Source organism: Felis catus, chromosome B3 (genome assembly GCF_018350175.1).
Source record: "Felis catus isolate Fca126 chromosome B3, F.catus_Fca126_mat1.0, whole genome shotgun sequence".
NCBI lineage: Eukaryota > Metazoa > Chordata > Mammalia > Carnivora > Felidae > Felis > Felis catus.
Window position 1 is genome coordinate 118,363,464 of NC_058373.1, and position 19,849 is coordinate 118,383,312.

At 35.9% G+C, this 19,849-nt stretch overlaps 1 protein-coding gene across 11 annotated transcripts in view; it reads right to left on the reverse strand.

The window, feature by feature from the left end:
• Nucleotides 1–19,849, reverse strand: part of NUMB (NUMB endocytic adaptor protein) — a 203,872-nt gene that overhangs the window by 57,427 nt on the left and 126,596 nt on the right. For all 11 annotated transcript variants that reach the window (XM_019833261.2, XM_003987807.5, XM_019833257.3 and 8 more), the window contains one exon: nucleotides 19,174–19,314. In XM_019833261.2, the coding sequence (XP_019688820.1) occupies nucleotides 19,174–19,299 (126 nt within the window). In that variant the 5' untranslated portion in view covers nucleotides 19,300–19,314. The remainder of the gene's footprint in view (nucleotides 1–19,173; nucleotides 19,315–19,849) is intronic.

Here is a 19,849-nt window from a genome sequence, read left to right on the forward strand (position 1 = left end):
TTGATATGTATTTCCCTAATACCTAATGATGTTGAGTATCTTTTCATGTACTTGTTGGCCATCCGTACATCTTCTTAGGAGAAATTTCTATTCCAGTCCTTTGCCTATTTTTAAATCATGTTCTTTTATATATTCTAAATACTAGACTCTTATCAAACATGTGATTCCCAAATATTTTCTCCCATTCTGCAGTTTTTTAATCTTCTTGATAACTTCCTTAGTGCACAAAAATTTTACATTTTAATTAAGTCCAGTTTATCTATTTTTTCTTTTGTTGCTCATGGTTTTGATGTCTTTTCTAAGAATCTATTGCCAGATCCAAGGTCATGATAATTTACCACTAAGTTTTCTTCTACGAATTTTATGGTTTATAAGACTTAATAGTCTTATATTCCTTAAAAATTTTTTTTAATGTTTATTTATTTTTGAGGGGGGGGGGCGAGAGAGAGAGAGAGAGAGAGACAGACAGACAGACAGACAGCACCAAGTGGGGGAGAGACAAAGAGAGAGGGAGACAGAGAATCCGAATCAGGCTCCAGGCTCTGAGCTATCAGCACAGAGCCTGATGCAGGACTACAACTCAGGAACAGTGAGATCATTACCTGAGCTGAAGTTGGACGCTTAACCAACTGAGCTGCCCAGGTGCCCCTATTCTTATATTCTTATATTAACTTTTAAGTTAATTTTCTGTACATAGTGTAAGGTAGAGGTCTGGCTTCATTTTTTTTCAATGTGGAAATCAAGTTGTTCCATCACCATTTGTTGAAGAGACCATTCTTTCCCCATTGAATGGTCTTGGTACCCTTCTCAAAAATCAATTGGCCACAGATGTATAGGTTTATTTCTGTACTCTCAATTCTATTACATTGTTTTATACATCTATCCTTATGTCAGTATGACATTGTTTTGATTACTATAGATTTGTACTAAGTTCTGAAATCCACAAGTGTGTATCATTCAACTTTGCTTCCATTCAATGATAAAGTCCTTTTCTTAGGTTCATCAATGTGATGAACTATATCAAATTTCCTAATACTGAATTATTTGTGGATTCTTAAGTTAAACCCTACTTTGGTCTTTATTATACTTTTAGATCCTACTTGTTCTATTTTTCTGCCTACTTTTTCATCTATATTTATAAGTGGAACTGGTCTATGGTTTTCTTTTTCTTTTATGCTATCTTTGTTATATCAGGATTCTGTTAATGCCATAAAAAAATCTGGAAACCATTCTTTTCTCCCCCAACCCCCATATGCTCTGGTATAGTTAAAGAGCATAAGAATTATTCTTTGAGGTTTTGAAAGAATCAACCTGTGTAACCATCTATAATCTTTTTGGGGAGATAGTTTTGGGTTTTAAAAACACTATTTCCTTCATGGTTACAGGCCTATTCAACTTTTCATTTCCTACTTTAATTAATTTTAGTAATATATATTTTCCTAGAACATTCTTTTTTTGAAAGAAGAGGAGGGAGGGGCAGAGAGAAAAGAGGAGAGACCTGACGCAGACCCTGTGCTGACAGTAGAGAGCCTGATGTGGGGCTCCAACCCACAAACTGTGAGATCATGACCTGAGCCGAAGTTGGACACTTAACCGACTGAGACACCCAGCGCCCCCTTCCTAGAACATTCTTAATCTAAAATTTCAAATTTATCACCATAAACTATATAATGTTCACATAACTTAAATCTGTGATTGGGTCTCCTCACTTTCTTATCTCTAGTATTATATATCTGTGTTTTCTTTCTTTTTCTTTATTAGGACTCATTCCTAATACTATATCCAAGTCACTTAATCCCTGTTTCCATTTTCTATTAATAATAAAATGACAAAGTAGGGTTTTATGGTCGCTGAGTTACCTTTAGGTGCTGAGATATGAATATAGGTTTCCAAGTGTTTCCAGAGGATTTTATTCTATCATTGTGGTGACTTCAACTGATCTCTTATGGGTATTTATCCCGGTAAAAAAAGGGGGGGGGGGCAGGGAGACTTAATGGAAAGGAGAGAACAAAAATATCTCATATATGGAATGACTCTTAGCTGCAAAATCTATTTTGGAAATGTGGAGATGGAAATCAGTGTTGTGCTTTACTAGACTATGAGAAAAACATGCCCATTGAAAAAAATATTATTAAAGAGGTCTCTTTTCTTTTCTGAGACACTATCTCACTGAAGAATTGCAGCTGACTTGTGTTTTAATGGCTAAAATATTTGACACTGGGACTTCTTTTGTCTGTATGCCTTTTCCAAACTCCTTCTGAGTAAGGGACTTTTATTCACAAAAATGTACTTTAGAAAAACTAGTATGTGGAATTTCATTCTTGGGTGAATTAGGTCATTTTTCCTTTTCTTGAAAAAATTATTCAAATAGATTTCCCCCCTTATTTTTGGTAATGTTAGCTATGAGAAGAAATGCGGAGTTCTGATGTGAAAGACTACGTAGTCAACACTTCCCAACATTAGCAAAAAGTAACATAATGATTAATTTACAAGAAAGTGTAAGGCACATTATCAGGTATACATGTCCAGTATTATATAGCAAATATAGGATGTAGATGTGTAGAACATGATATCAAAACTTGTTTCAGGCCTTTAATCAAAGGAGAGTAGTTAAGTCAAATTAAAATGGGTTACTTTTACATATAATTTTGGAGTACAATTACATTTGAACAAGTCATCTGACCTAAATGTATGCATTAAATCTAATCACAGAAGTTTAAAGCTGAAAAGAACTTAAAGAGATTCAGAAACTTTACCTTTCAAATGTGGCACAGAGTGTCAAAAAAGTTAAGTGATTTACACAAAGTCATATAACTAGTAAATTAACAGAGCCAGGAGTAAAACTTTGATCTTTTCACTTCTAGATCTTTCTTCTTTCAACTATCTCACTGTCTTCTGTTTACTATCTCACATTACCTCTGCAACTTTGCTATTCAAATAATGGTTTATAGTTTACTGGTCTTACATACATTAACTTAATGCTAGTCTACTTAAAAAAAAAAAGAAAGAAAGAGAGGTTGATCAAATAGGAATAGTCATCCATTTTGGCAATGTTGTTTATGGCTGAAGTGGGTGGGGGGCATTCTTCCTCAGAGCTCAATATTTCCTTCATAAATGAAATTACCCTGACTTTCCTAGTAACACTATAGTACTGCTAACCAAAGAGTAGATATGGGGGATTTTGCTTTATAAAAATATTATAGCTGATAAGTAAAGAAAGGATGACAGAATTAAAGTATCACCATTTTGCAACTTAATGATTTAATAATCCCAGGCAATGATCATGAATGGCTACTGATATCACAAAAAGATAATCAGCTATTGTGCGTCTCCTGATCATAGCCCACAACACCAATGAAGTATTCCTGGAAAAACAAGCAAGCAAGCAAGCAAGCAAGCAAACAAACACAATCTAAGCTAAATCCGATCAAGCCTTTAAGAACCAACCCACAAAAATTATAGGAAACAGGGGCGCCTGGGTGGTTCAGTTGGTTAAGCGTCCGACCAGCTCAGGTCATGATCTCAGGGTTCATGGGTTAGAGCTCTGCATCTGGCTCTGTGCTGACAGCTCAGAGCTTGGAGCCTGCTTCGAATTCTGCGTCTCCCTCTCTCTCTGGCTTTTTCTGACTCACACTCTGTGTCTCTCTCACAAAAATAAACAAAACATTAAAAACATTTTTTTTTAATTACATGAAACAGGAACATGTTAAACAGAATGAATTTTTGGCATTTTCAATTTGCTGAAGAGTGAAGAATTAGAGTTCCAGACCAACTAGATTAACACCAGTGAACACCAAAGTATCTCAATTCAAATGCCAAAAAGAATTCCCTAAAAGTAGAAGTAAACCTGAAGTAGACAGAGCCTTCTTAAAACTGTAATCCAGCTTCTCTTAATATAAAACCAGACAAGGACATTATGAGAAAGAAAAATTACAATCCATTCAGGAGCAAAAGTATAGATGTGAAATTTTTGAACAAAGTATTAGCAAAGAGAATCCAGAAATATACTCAGTAAACTCAACTTGATTGAGTACCTCTAATGATCAAGTTGAGCTTATTCCAGGAATGTAAGGTTAACTATTCAAAAAATCTACTAAGTATAATTTACTACCCAACAGAATTAAAGATAAAGATTATATAACCTCTATAGGTACAGAATACACTTCTGATAAAACCTAGTTTCCACTCATAATTTAAACTATTTTTTAACCAAGAACAGAAGGGAACTTGTTTAATCTGATAAACTGTGGCAAGATTGGGAATGAGGTAAGAATTCTTGTTATTACCAATTCTACTCAGAGTTATATATCAATCCCTGACCAATGAAACAAAGGGACAAAAAAACTTTTAAGTATATATAAGAAATACAACAATAATTATTCAGAGATAATATAACTGTATTAGTAAAAAACCCAAAGGAATATACAAATAAATTATTAGAATTAATAAATGAGTTTAGAAGGATTGTAGATATAATTTCAACATACAAAAGCCAATTGTATCATTTCACAGTATATACAAATATTGAATCATTATGTTGTACATCTGAAACTAATATAATGTTATATGTCCATTATATTTCAATTTTTTAAAAAGTCAATTGTATTTCTAGAACAGCAATAAGCAGAAAATGAAATTTTGAAAAAGACACCAATCACAGAATCAAAACTAAATGCCTGATGTTATCCTTCATTCATGAATCTATTCTTCTAACAACGTCTTTCCTAAAATAATATGGCAACTCTACCCTTCCAATTGCTCAGATCAAAAACCTTGGCACTAGGGATGCCTGGGTGGCTCAGTCAGTTAAGCATTGGATTTCTGATTTCAGGTCAGGTCATGGTCCCACGGTTTGTGAGTTCAAGCCCTGAGTTAGGCTCCTTGCTAACAGTGGGAGCTCACTTGGGATTCTCTCTCTGCCCCTCCTGTGTGAATGCTCTCTCTCTCAAAATAAACAAACAAACTTAAAAAAGAAAAAACACCTTGACACTGTCTTTGATTTCTCTTTCTCTTTGTCAACACTTCACAAATTTAATAAATCAACAAATACCACCAGCCCTATCTACAAAATACATGCAGAATCTAATCCCTTCTCACCACTTTCAGTACTATCACCATGATGTAAGCCATCATCATCTTTCAGGTCTGGATTTTCATAACAGCCACTTAACTGGTCTCTCTGCTTTCACCCTTGCTCTTCTCTACAGTAGATTCTTAGCACAAGAGTCAGAGTAATCCTTTTACAATCTAAGTTATATAATGTCACTCCTCTGCTCAAATTTCTCCAGTGGCTTCTCATTTCACTCTAAATAAAAGCCAAAGTCCTTAAAATGGTCTTATAAGACTCTATACCACTGGTTTTTTCAAAGGGGTGTGTTCAGGAAATATATGGAGGCATTTTTGGTAACAGTGACTTGGAAAATTACTCATAGGTATTGTGCACAGATGATACCCTGCTTCCTGTATGACATCTGACTGTGCTACTGGGCATTAGTATCCATTTTAAGTGCATGGATAAAAAACTTACTTGTAATTATTTAAACTCTAACTCCATTTTACATATATACACAATATTTTTTGCATAATTGCAATTGCTATGTCAATCAAGGAAAGAATTTTACTTTGATAAGAATTTTACCAAAAGCTGTTCACCATTTCAGAAAATAACATCACCACTTACAATCCACTTGTGGTATATGAGTTATCAATATATCGTATCAGTCTACATTTGCAGCTCTCATCCACAGTGATTCTAAGGTAAAGGTTTACTACTTTAGGTCTTCTAGGGTAATTATGTCCAAGCACTCACACACTGGTTTAATTTTATTAACGTTTTTTTTGTTTCTTCTTTATATATTTAATTATGTAAGCATAAGTGGGTTATACTATGTATATATTTCATTTAGGATAGTATAAGAAGTATTATAAGATATTTGTAGTAAAAATATAGATGATAGATCTGACCAGTGTGAAAAGTATTAAACTACATGCATGATCAGGCACTCTGCTACTTAGCTGATCTTACCTCTACTTGTACTACCTGCTCTAAATACACTGGCTTCCTTGCTGTGTCTCCAACATACCATTCTCCTGCCCTAGACCCTTTGCACTTGCTGCCCTTTCTGTCTACAATCTGCCTCTTACTTTCTTTGAGTCTTCACTGAAAAGTCACTTTTGCAGTGAAGGCTCCCCCAACCATCTTATTTTAAATTTCACTATCCTTATCACCATGCACTTCCTTCAAACCTAGAACCCTTTTGATATACCAGGTACTTCATACATTTTTATTTTTTCATTGTGCAGGAATTTTGTCTGTTTTGTTTGCTATACTACCCATGCCTAGAAAACTGTCTGGCAAACAGCAGGCATTCAGTAAATTGAATAACTTTTAAATGAATTAATGAATTACTAGACTCATAGAGAAGAAAATGTAACACATTACTTAGCTCTACATTAAACAATTAAGAATCATTATACTGAAACCTCTTACACTAAACTTGACAAAGAAAGGGGGACAGGGGCACCTGGGTGGCTCAGTCGGTTAAGCATCGGACTTTGGCTCAGGTCATGATCTCATGGTTCTTGAGTTTGAGCCCCCCAACAGGTGAGCAAGAGCCCCACTTTGGGTGAGCATGAGCCCTGCGTCAAGTGAGCATTAGCCCTGCTTCTCTCTCTCTCTCTCTCATTCCCTTACTAAAAAAAAAAAAAAAAGAAAAGAAAAAAAAGGAAAGAAGAAGGAAAGAAAAGAAAAAAAGAAGGGACAATTTATGGTTGTAGGACAAAATGTAAATGTTACTGACCTTATAATACTAAAAAGAAAAGCACAGTTGACATAAGTTTGAAGGTAAGAGAGTTAGGGGTTTTAGTATTTTTATTTTATATGGTAGAGAATCGAAACATACCATCTAAAATTAAAGAAGAAAAAATTTATGAGTATAGGAAACTAATAGAAAAACCAAAAATAGTAATTCCAAAAGTCTGGGTGGAGAAGAGACAAAGAGAAGATGGAAGGACAGGATATGTGGGTTAAATGATCCTTTGTCACCTTTACAGTGGAGAACCAATGATAAAACTGGTAAGTTAAGAACAGACACTAAAATGATATCTAAAGAAGGTAAAATATTACCAATTATAGAAGCAGAAATAAAAATGGTTAAATGTCCCTGGGAAGTGGGATTAGTGGTAGAGAAGGTGTTGTTTTCTCACCACAAGCATATATTACTTCAAGGAAAAATTTTAAGTTTAAATTAAATTCAATACCATTTTAATAAAATTTTAATTCACATATCATGGTTATAAAATCATAATGTAGTTCTTAAGAACACAATCCTCTAGGGGCGCCTGGGTGGTTCAGTCAGTTAAGAGTCCAACTTCAGCTCAGGTCATAATCTCGTGGTTTGTGAGTTTGAGCCCCATGTCGGGCTCTGTGCTGACAGCTCAGAGCCTGGAGCCTGCTTCGGACTCGCTCTCTCTCCCCTGCTCATACTCTCTCTCTCTCAAAAATAAATAAACTTTTAAAAAATTTAAAAAAAAAGAAAGAAAAAGAACACAATCCTCTAAATCTAGACCACAGGAATTCAGTGTTGGCTTCAAATAATCAGATATCACCAACTATTCACTAGCACTATCATGTAACAGAAATCTCACTGCATCATATTATGTCATAAACAAAATCATCAGCTCTTAAGAGATTCTGAATAGAGCTAACACTTCCTTTCAAAATGCACAGCAAATCATGAGTAACTGAAATGCTTGGGATTCATAAACAAATAACATTTCACAGTTTATGTTAAAAAGTTATCTGAAACAAGAAACATTTTTCCTAAATTTTTAATGTTTCAGTAATTTCTACACCCAACCGGGAGCTTGAACCCACGACCCTGAGATAAAGAGTCCCATGCTCCTCTGATTGAGCCAGCGAGGCACACCCAAATTTTTAATGTTTCAAACAGAAAACCAGATTATGATGTATAGTTGTCACTGTTAGCAAGCTAGAGAACTAAGAAATGAATACAATGTATCTATCTATTAACCAACTGGTCACTTCGATTGATTTATTTCATTGGTACCATATATGTGAACCTTACGTTTGGATCACTACCAATCAACTGGAGCATCTTCCAAAAAATTACAGTGTGAGGCAGCTATGAAATGAAACATTATTGCATATGCAGAAGATTGTCACATTCAGACAATAAAATTATGAGTAGCAATAAAAGTCCCATCCCTTGGGATAAATAGAATTTTTAAAGCTGTAAGAGATTGCTGCGACCAATGCATTAAGTCCTCAGGCATCAAACATCTATCAAAAGCTTCTGACTCCTATTCAAGAGAAGATATTTAACTTACAGTGTTAAAAATTCAATTAAGGAAAAAACCCAAGAAATGAGAAATGCAGATTTAGAACTCCAGTATTCAGTTGGCATCTAACAAATAACAATAACAGCAGCACCAAAATTTATTGTATACTATGTGCCAGCAGTGTTGTGTTTTTCATGTACCGTATTTGCTCATTTATTTCTCAGAACACCTATATTAGATAAGTACTATTTCTCATTTTACAGCTGAAGAAACAGAGGTGGAGAAGGTTTAAGTAATTTGATTATGGTCACAGTTAATAATAACTGGCATAGCACCAATACAAACTTGGGTAGTTTGGCTTGAAAGCATATGCTCTAAATGGATAAAGAAATTGTGGTTTATATACACAATGGAGTACTACGTGGCAGTGAGAAAGAATGAAATATGGCCCTTTGTAGCAACGTGGATGGAACTGGAGAGTGTGATGCTAAGTGAAATAAGCCATACAGAGAAAGACAGATACCATATGTGTTCACTCTTAGGTGGATCCTGAGAAACTTAACAGAAACCCATGGGGGAGGGGAAGAAAAAAAAAAAAAGAGGTTAGAGTGGGAGAGAGCCAAAGCATAAGAGACTCTTAAAAACTGAGAACAAACTGAGGGTAGATGGGGGGTGGGAGGGAGGGGAGGGGAGGCGATGGGTATTGAAGAGGGCACCTTTTGGGATGAGCACTGGGTGTTGTATGGAAACCAATTTGACAATAAACTTCATGTATTGAAAAAAAAAAAAAGAAAGCATATGCTCTAGATGCCTCTCTAAAATTTATTACAGAGCCAATGAAGGACAGAAAGCAGGCAAATGACATAGTCATATCTGCAATTTAAGAAGATCACTATTACAGCCTTAAGATAATAGTTTGAAAGGGATTAGCCACAAGAAAAACAGTCAAGAGAACTATAATGGTCTAGGGAGAAAAAAAAGCTGAGGACTCGATTAAACAGTAGCAGTAGGAGAAAGAACAAAAAGGCAGAGGATAGATATTTAAGAAGTATAGATATGATATAATGACAGTGACTGACATTGTTAGTTGCCTACATGTCAGCCAGTCTTTCAACGGATTTCCCCTGCCAAAAGAGCCTAACTCCTTGGTACAGGCTGAAAATAGCAAATAATTGCTTTCTTGGCTTTCCTTGCAACTATAGCATGGAAGTTTAATTCAATCCTAGCCAAAGGAAAAGCAGTAGGAAGTCTCTGTGTGTATGTTTGTAAGGGGCTGTCCCATTCTGATATAAAAGACATTTACTCCCTAGTCTTTATCTTTAGATAATGATGAGTGAGGGTATAAATTATTCTTTTTTTTTTTTTAAGTTTATTTATTTTGAGAGAGTGTGAGAGAGAGCAGGGAAGGGGCAGAGAGAGGGAGAGACAGAATCCCAAGCAGGCTCCACGCTGTCAGCACAGAGCCTGATGGCAGGACTCAAACCCACGAACTGTGAGATCATGACCTGAGCCAAAACCAAGAGTTGGATGCTCAACTAGACTTGGCCAGCCAGGTGCCCTACTTTAAATTAGGTTGCTGGATTCTGTCTGTTAATATTTTGTCAAAAGTTTTGTGTTAATATCTATACAATAATTTAGTTTGTAGTTTCCTTCTCTTATGCTGTCAAGTTTTAGAATGCTACACATATAAAAAGAAATTTCTAAGTTTATAAAATGAATTTGGAAGGCTCTGATGAACAAATAAAGCATGACTTTCATCTTTTCGTTAAAAGATTAATAGTTCCCAAGGCACTTGGGTGGCTCAGTTGGTTAAACATCTGGCTCTTGATTTCAGCTTGGGTCATGATCTTGTGGTTCGAGGGGTTGAGCCTTACGCTTGGCAGTGCAGAGCCTGCTTGGGATTCTCTCTCTCCTTTTCTCTCTGCTCCTCCCCCACTCACACATGCATGCACATTCTCTCTCTCTCTCTCTCTCTCTCTCTCAAAATAAATGAGTACACTTAAAAAAAATATATTAATTGGTATGTTAGGGTTGGAAAGTAGAAAAAGGGAGGTAGGTAACTTTTACATATTACGATATTTCTTCTACAGGAGTTGGTCTTTTTATATTTTGTTTCTTTGGAGTTAGTTTTGGTCATTTATACAACCCAAGAATATTACCAATTCTATCCATGTTTTCAAGTTTATTTGCCTATATTTTTTTTTAAGAGAGAGAAAGAGAAAGGGCAAGAGTAGGGGAGAGAGGCAGAGGAAGGGGGAGAGGGAAAGGGGGGGGAGAGAGAGGGAAGGGGAGAGGGGGGGGAGAGAGAGAGAGAGAGAGAGAGAGAGAGAGAGAGAATATGAATCTTAGGCTCCATACTCAGAGTAGAGTCTGATGCAGTGCTTGATCCCATGACCCTGGGATCATGACCTGAGCCAAAATCAAGAGTTAGATACTCAACTGACTGGGTCACCCAGGCACCCCTATAGAATCTTTATTTTAAAAATGCCATTGGTATCTGTGATTATTTTCCCATTTTATTTTTTTTTGTGCATTCGTGCACAAAAGTATATTTAGTAACTTTTAATTTAGTATTAACATTGTACATCAAAATACACGTTACATGTTAGGTAAGCCACTGGATCAGAAATACTGAAATAGCAAGAGCCCTACTTTCTGTACCATGGCTATATGCTTACACGCAAAATAAAAAAAGCCTGTGTGATACTGTGATTTATAAGAAACACAGATTTGGTCATTCAGATAACCACAATATATTTCTCATATATATTTGGTCTTCATCCACAGTTCCTGACTCACAGCTCCCAAAATCTTTGGAATTTCCTGAGTATTGAGAGTGATAAAGGTGTCTTTTGTTCCATAAAGGAGGCAACTTTCTTGGAAAACACCTAAGGATGGCAGCTGGTTGCCAGGAGGACCAACCATGTGAATAAAGGGTTGGATCTGTCAGTCTCACCTCCCAACCCCTGGAGAGGGAAGAGGGGCTAGAAACTGAATCAGCCAATGACTTAGTCAATTATGACTATGTAATGATACCTCATAAAAACCCAAAAGGACAGTTTTTTGGCTTTTATTTTTGGAGTGCTTCCATACTTGGGTAACCAGAACATTTTCACATGCCACCAAGCCAGTCCCCAAGCTCCATGAGGCCAGAAGTTACTTTGTTCAAAACCTCACCCTATATATCTCTTTATCTCACTGTTGATTCATACCCTTTATCATGTCCTTTCATCAACTATTAAATGTAAGTGTCCCCTTGAGTTCTGTGGGCAGCTCTAGCCAATCTCTAAGGAGATCATTGGATCTCCAATCTGTAACTGGTTACTCAAAAACACAGGTTAACAGCCTGGGGCTTGTGACTGGCATCTGAAGTAGGGGGTGAGAGGAAAGTCTTATAGGACTGAAGCATGAAACTGGAATCTGATGAATTCTCAAACACTACGCTGGTGTCTAAGAGCTGCTTGGTGTTGCTAGGGCAGGGGGTGGGGAGATGATCCCCCTCACCATGTTCTAATGGACAACACAAAAAACCCTATTATTAAAATACTACCTCTTAAAACTTCTAGCACAATGGCAATCCTTATCTTAGAAAGAAATGGGGCCCAGAACAACTTGGCAGATCACTTAATATAGCAAAATGTTGGTCCAGGAGGTAAACACATCCAATTCCAGCCATTCATGTGCTCAATTCTCCATTTGGTCTATCCGATTTGTACATACCAGCCCACTTCTTGGTTCAGGATTATAACCTTAAACCAATGGAATGAAGTCCTTCCATCTCATTTAGCAGTGAATTGAATTAGATCAGTTTACAAACAATACTAATAAGCATAAATCCTGTATCTAGCCCCTCAAATCTCCCAAATTTGAAGATAATATGAAATCCAGAATCTATCCAACAGAAGGTCCATTTTAGCATTCTGTATGTATTCTACATAACTAGAGAATTAAGATTTTAATTACAAATCAAAGGACTGATGAACTGGCTTAGATTCCAGCAACTGATTTTAACCGAAAATAACACTAGCATTTTAAAATATAATGTTAGTACGCAATTACAAGTAAACTTAGTATATTACTTTAACTGATGAAGCATACTGGTTTTTTTTGTTTTTGTTTTTTTTTTAACGTTTTATTTATTTTTGAGACAGGGAGAGACAGAGCATGAACAAGGGAGGGTCAGAGAGAGGGAGACACAGAATCTGAAACAGGCTCCAGGCTCTGAGCCGTCAGCACAGAGCCCAACGCGGGGCTCGAACTCACGGACCGCGAGATCGTGACCTGGCCGAAGTCAGACGCTTAACCGACTGCGCCACCCAGGCGCCCCCTGAAGTATACTGTTTTAATCAACGGTTCTCAAAATTTTTGGTCACAGGACCCAATTACACTGAGGACCCCAAAGCATTTTTGTTTGTGTCATTTATATCTATTGATAATTTTACTATATTAGAAATTAAAACTAAGAACTTTTAAAAATATTTAATTCATTGAAAAATAATAATAAATGCATTTACATGTTAATGTAAATGGCATTTAATGGAAAATAACTATATCAAAATGAAACAATTTTGTGAGAAGGGTGGCACTGTTTCACATTTCTGCAAATCTCCCTAATATCTGGCTTAATAGAAAACTAGATTCTCAAATTTGGCTAATATCTGGCTTAATAGAAAACTAGATTCTCAAATTTGCATCTAGATTCAATCTATTGGAATATGTCGTTTTGATACATATTTTCACACACAGATATATAGTTGGAAAAGAAAGTACTTCAGGATCTCACGAAAAGATTTTGGGGACCTCACTTTGAGAACCACTACATTAAGTTTTTATAGGTAATACTTCACTTCTAACATTAAAATTCCTCCTCCATTAAAAAAATTATTGGGGCACCTGGGTGGCTCAGTCAGTTAAGTGTCTGACTCTTGATATGTGCTCAGGTCATGATCTCACGGTTCACAAGATTGAGCCCCATGTCAGGCTCTGCACTAAGCATAGAACCGCTTGGGATTCTCTTTCTCCCTCTCTCTCTCTCAAAATAAACACTTAAAAAAAAAAGATGATCTCTGTTACACTAGCAGAATTGCAAGACAAGGTTTGAAACCTACTTTAATTAATTACTAATTAAATTGTAATACTAAATTGTACTTATACAGGCACCAGTATACTTTAACATACTTGGCAGAGATCAAACTAGTTGCAGTTCCACTTGATTACAGTCTAGTAATCACATTTCTATTTCCAGTAATTGCATATTCTGTATCTCCCATTCTCTGGAGTAGCTATTCTAATGTCTTCAAATCTAATTCCACAACTCTCCTCACTCTTCTACAGATGTCTTCACTTCCTATTTCCTTGAGAAAATATGCCTTTAAACTCCAATTTTAAGCCACCAACACCATAAATGTAAGGCATTTACACACCGTTTGTTACCTTTGCTACTATTAAAATAGAAGCAGCATCCTTCCTCCATCTAAAACAAATCCACTTTCTACATGCTTCTTAAAGGCCCTTTAGTTATGCTCAAGTCTCTCCTACCTTAAAAACAAAATTCAACATAAAATCAAACTACCAGTGATTTATAGACTTTAACTGAGTAAACTTTATGGTATGTAAATTATATCCAGTAAAACTGGTAAAAACAACAATAAAACACAGCTTTTCAACCTCACACTCCCTTTGCTACTCTGCCTTTCTGCTCTCCTTTGAAGACAAACGTTTTCATTAAAAATTTTTTTAACTACCTTATTGAGGTATAACTGACATATAATGAACTATATATATTTAAAGTTACAATATGCTGAGTTCTTGCAACCTGAGAAACCATGATCACAATCAATATAATAATCAGCCATCACCACTAAAAGTTTTCTTGTGGGCTTTGTAATACTTCCCTTTCTCCCCTCCCCATCTTCACACAACCTTGTCTGATGAACTTCTCGAATTAGTAATCTCTAGATTTGTCATCTTCCTTCTTATTTTGCATCCATTCACTCCTCAATCTAGACTCCATCCTTATGACTCCACTGTAAGTGCTATCATTAGAATCACCAGGACTTTCAAATTTTTAAATTAATGAAGTTTCATTTTCTCCTCGATAGCACTTGACCACTTTCTCCTTCCTTTGAAACTTGGCTTCTGAGATCACACTCTTCAGGTTCCCCTTATACCTCTCTGGCTACTCATTCTTATTCTCCTTTGAAGATAACCCATTTCACTGCCTGTCCCTTCTATGTTTGTCCTAGGCCCCCCTCTCCTCTCACTTCTTCTAGGCAATCTCACTTACTCATGACTTCAATGATAATTTATATATAGTCAACTCTCATTATTCAAGGATTCCTTATTTGCAAATTTGCCTACTTACTAGAATTTATTTGTAATCTCAAAATGAAAACTCATGGTGTTTGTGGTTAAGTAGGTATCTTCATGTCCGTCTTTCCTAGACACCTCAAAAGGAATTCATCTTCTCTACCTCAAACGTGTTCTTCCTCAGTGAGCATGCTCACCACCTTACTAGTTGTCTACATGGGAAACTTTTTATACCAACTCATCAGTAGTTCAGAATTCAGTAGTCCCCAAGGCAAGGCCAGATAAGACATCATTTGTCCAGCTATATTTGAGGAAATTCATCTATTTTTAGGCTATAGAAAATAATTCAGGTTCTGATTCTCCTATCCAACCATATGGCATTTGTACTTAAGTGCATGGGGTGGAAAGGGAAGGCAGATAAGGGGTGGGGAGCCACAACGTAGAAGAGGGGATGAATGTTTTGTCGAAAGGATTTCAAAACACCATTTGGAGAAGATCATACAAAAAACGTCCTAAGTAAGGTGTCCTGCCTGCATAAGATGTAAATCTTACATCTTAAATGTTTATCTCTAAGGCACATCTAATCAGCTGTTTCTTATGACAAATGACAGTACCAATGAATGATAGTGAACCTTAGTTATCACACACAAAATACTTAAAAGTTGTATATTTCATAGCCAATTGGAAGTGCTTCGATTAATTTTACTTCAATTATTTCAGTACTATATACCAGCCTCTCAGAACCCGGTGAATGAGGTTTTTAAAAATATATATATGTTTATTTATTACAAATATAACATGTTCATGACAAGAAATGTCACTAGTTCCTTTGGATACATAGTGAAAAGTAAAAAGATCCCCAAACCTTCACACCCATTCTGTAATTCATATTTATTTGTGTCTTCTTAACAGGTATTTCTTATATATATAAGCAGATATATAGATTTTTTTCTTTAAAAAAATTTTTAACATTTATTTATTATTTTTGAGAGACAGAGCACAAGTGGGGGAGTGGCAGAGAGAGAGAGAGAGAGAGAGAGAGAGAGAGAGAGAGAGAGAGAGAATATCTGAAGCAGGCTCCAGGCTCCGAGCTGTTTGCACAGAGCCTGACGTGGGGCTCTCACAAACCATGAGATCACTACCTAAGCTGAAGTCAGACACTTAACAGACTGAGCCACCCAGGCACCCCAGATTTTTTCTTTTTAACTATAAACAGAATCATACTATGCATACTGTTCGTGCCCTGCCTTTATCACTTAATAATACACTAAAGTCATCTTTCTGTATGAGCATGTCAGAGAATATTCTTTCAGTGTTTCCTCTGTCAGTCAATGATCATCACCTCTATCAGTTTGGGACAAGAAACCAGGTATCAGCCTTAACACCATTCTTTTTCATTCCCTAGGTTCAGTCCATTTCCAATTCCTATTGCCTTTATCTCTTAATTATCTCTCAATTTACTTCATTTCTTTTCGTCTCCACAGTTAACCATCTTAGTCCAGACTAAACATGATCTCTCCTCTGGATTATTGTAATAATCTTTCACCAGACTCTTTGCACCTACTATGGACTACCTCCAAACCACACCACACGCACAGTCCCAGTTTGGGAAGAGGAAAAAGTTCTGGAGATGGGTGGTGCTGATGACTGCATAACAATATGAATGTTACTAATATTAGTGTACTATGCACACAGAAATGGTTAAAATGGTGAATTTTATGTTACATATTTTACCACAATAAAATGAACAAAAGATGAAAAAAACCCACACCATTTAGTGGCTTCCAGTAACTCTTTTTTAAAAAAAAATTTTTTTTTTCAACGTTTTTTATTTATTTTTGGGACAGAGAGAGACAGAGCATGAACGGGGGAGGGGCAGAGAGACAGGGAGACACAGAATCGGAAACAGGCTCCAGGCTCCGAGCCATCAGCCCAGAGCCCGACGCGGGGCTCGAACTCACGGACTGCGAGATCGTGACCTGGCTGAAGTTGGACGCTTAACCGACTGCGCCACCCAGGCGCCCCTCCAGTAACTCTTAAAGTCCAAAATCCTTAACATGGCCTACATGGGCCCCACCCTATTTCTTTCCAGGTTCATCTCATATAACTTCTTACACCATAGCCTTCCCTTTTTAAAAAGCACTTATCTCAGTTTGTAATCATATTAATGCAAATATCTAATTAAAGTCTGTCTTCCTACAAGGACACTATCAACTCTACAAGAGCAAGAACTGTCTTTTTATTTACCACTTAGCATATGTCTGGTGCACAGTAGGTGTTCAAAAAATTTTATTAAATGAATACAGACCTACCTTATTCTTTTTTGTGTGTGTGTGACGTTTATTTATTATTGAGAGAGAGAGACAGAGCATGAGCAGGGGAGGGACAGAGAGAGAGGGAGACACAGAATCCAAAGCAGGCTCCAGGCTCTGAGCTGTCAGCACAGACGCTTAATGGACTGAGCCACCCAGGCGCCCCTCTTGTTTTTTAATAGTGGCAAAGAATTCCACTTAATGGATTCCTAACTTCTTTATCTAATCCCAGAATGATGGGCATTTAACTTGTTTCCAGATTTTTGCTATCAAACGATGCTAAGATGACCACTTTTGCCAGTATATCTGTGAATGTACTTAAATGTAATTCTTTTTTTTAAGTTTATTTTTTTTTAGTAATTTCCATACCCAACTTGGGGCTCAAACTCATTACCCCAAGATCAAGAGTTGCATGTTCTTCCAATTGAGCCAGCTAGGTGCCCCTTAAATGTAATTCTTAAATGTAAAATGTCTGGTCAAATGAAAAGTGCATTTAAAATTTTAACTGATATTTCCAAATTGCTCTCCTAATAGGTTATAATTTATATTCCAAGCAATCAACAATGTGTAAGAGTACCCATTTCCACACTACTCGTATAATCAAAATGAGCCTATTTTGGGGGGGTGAGGTTGGGGGAAGTGAAGAGTGTTAGTTTTTGTATGAGAGGGTTTTTTTCATATCTTAATATCATGCCAAAAATTTTTAAATAAAATATTTAAGTTTATTATTCCTATAAAAGAACTTATTTCAGCGAATAAGTAGCAAAGCTAAGTGATTAGGATTTCTTTTTTTTTTTTCTTTGAGAGACTGTGTGCACAAGCAGGGTAGAGGGACAGAAGGCGGGGGAGAGAAAGAGAAAGACAGAGAGAGAGAGAGAGAGAGAGAGAGACAGACAGACAGACAGACAGACAGACACAGAAGAGAGAGAAAGCAGGATCCTTACTAAGTCTGGAAACCTATGACCCTAGGATCAATACCTGAGCTGAAATCAAGAGTCAAGACACTTAATCAACTTGAGCCACCCAGGCACCCCAGAAAATGCTTAGTAATTGACAGACTGCGGAAAAATTTGTATATTTTTCATGTATTTATTTAAAACGTATATTCTATAAATCACTTTTCTGTCATATAGATTTTTTTCCTTTCTGAAGCTTCAGGCTATGTTTCAATCAATGGTAGAAAATCACAATAAGACTATGTATACATAAGAATATGTACAAAATAGAGAAATATGTTAACATTTTATATTAGACTAAATTTTTTTCTGGAAGATATTAACATTTTGGTCTAGTTCCTTCTATTTTTTTATATCCACACTTAATACCCCTCATAGCATGCTTATATAATTATAAATTACTTCTTTTCACTAAAGAGTATAACATGCACACTTCTTTCATGACCTTAAATGTGACCCTTCTTCGGAGTGTCAAGTAATAGTAAGAAAAAACACCTATATGGCACCCCCTTCTCTAGATCTTCATTATGTTATTACTTCTTTGAGCTTCCATTTTCTGATCTTACAGGTGAAGGCATTAGTTTAAATGACCTCTGTAAGATTAACAGTTATAAGATTAAAGAGAAAATTCCTTTTGATTTAACTCTTTTAAGATTTTCTAGAACACACCAGGCCTGTATTTAAGAAAACAGACTCCCTATTCCCTCTGCTCCACCACTTAGTAAACATTTACCACTCAAAATAATTTCATTTGTAATAATTTGGGACTTGGGAGCACCTGGGTGGCTCAGTTTGTTAAGTGTCCGACTTTTGGCTCAGGTTGTGATCTCTAGGTTTGTGAGTTCAAGCCCCACATCAGGCTCTCTTTTTCAGATCCTCTGTCACCCTCTCTCTGTCTCTCCCCTGCTTGTGCTCACTCACTCTCTCTCAAAAATAAACAAAACAAAACAAGGAAAGCTATCCATTCAAAATTGTTATTAAAAAAAAATAATAATAGTAATAGTAATAATAATAATAATTTGGGATTTTTAGGTATTTCAGGATTAGTTTTTCATCAGAAATGATCTTATTTGTAGTGATTCTAGAGTATATATCAGAAATTCCTATTTAAATATAAAGAGAAAAAAAAATCACTAATTATAATTGTTTTCTTTATTAATTCTACCTTGAAGCTGAAGATGAAGAGATTCATTTTTAGAGGGTTCTCTTTTAATTGTCCTAATTAATAGGATTTCACACACAATAGACTATCAATTCTTTTCCACATCTAGAATTACAGAAGCACGAGCTCTTACCTTAACTGGGAAGCTACATTTTCCAGTACGAACCCCTTCTTCATCTGTCTGCCACTGATGTGGACGACTGGCCTCTGGAACATAAACATCTTTCTTTCTCCTAAAACTTTGCCGTAGTTTATTCATTTTAATTTTTACAACCTGCAGACAGAGTAAAAGAAATATGAAAAAGAAGTTATTATCTTCTCATATATTTAAACTTTGGATTACTATGCTGATAAAAAACTAATGTTCCAAACTAAACATTTTGGTTTAATAGAAAATGAGCAATTAGTATCCCTCTTCTTAGAGTGACTCTAAGCTCAAACAAATCATTTCATTTTTCAAAAAAACAACTATAATACTAATTCAAATAACTTGTATGATTTGAAGAGACGTTATTCTAAGAAGTTTCAAGCATTTTAATTGTAAAAATCCAATGAATATTCCTATTGATCTACCCCTCAAATCCATTCTAATTCCTGAATAAGGAAATCTGTACATGTAGGTCAAATTATAGACTGCTAACGATTTCTGAAAACATTTTGAAAACTTTCATACGTATTAGGAAAAAAACCATTTCTAAACACTAAAATTTAGGACCTTTTTGACTTACTATTAGAAAACATTAAACAAAGCATGGACTGTAACCACCTTTTCATAAAGATGTTTTATAAAAAGGAAGAAAATAAAGTTT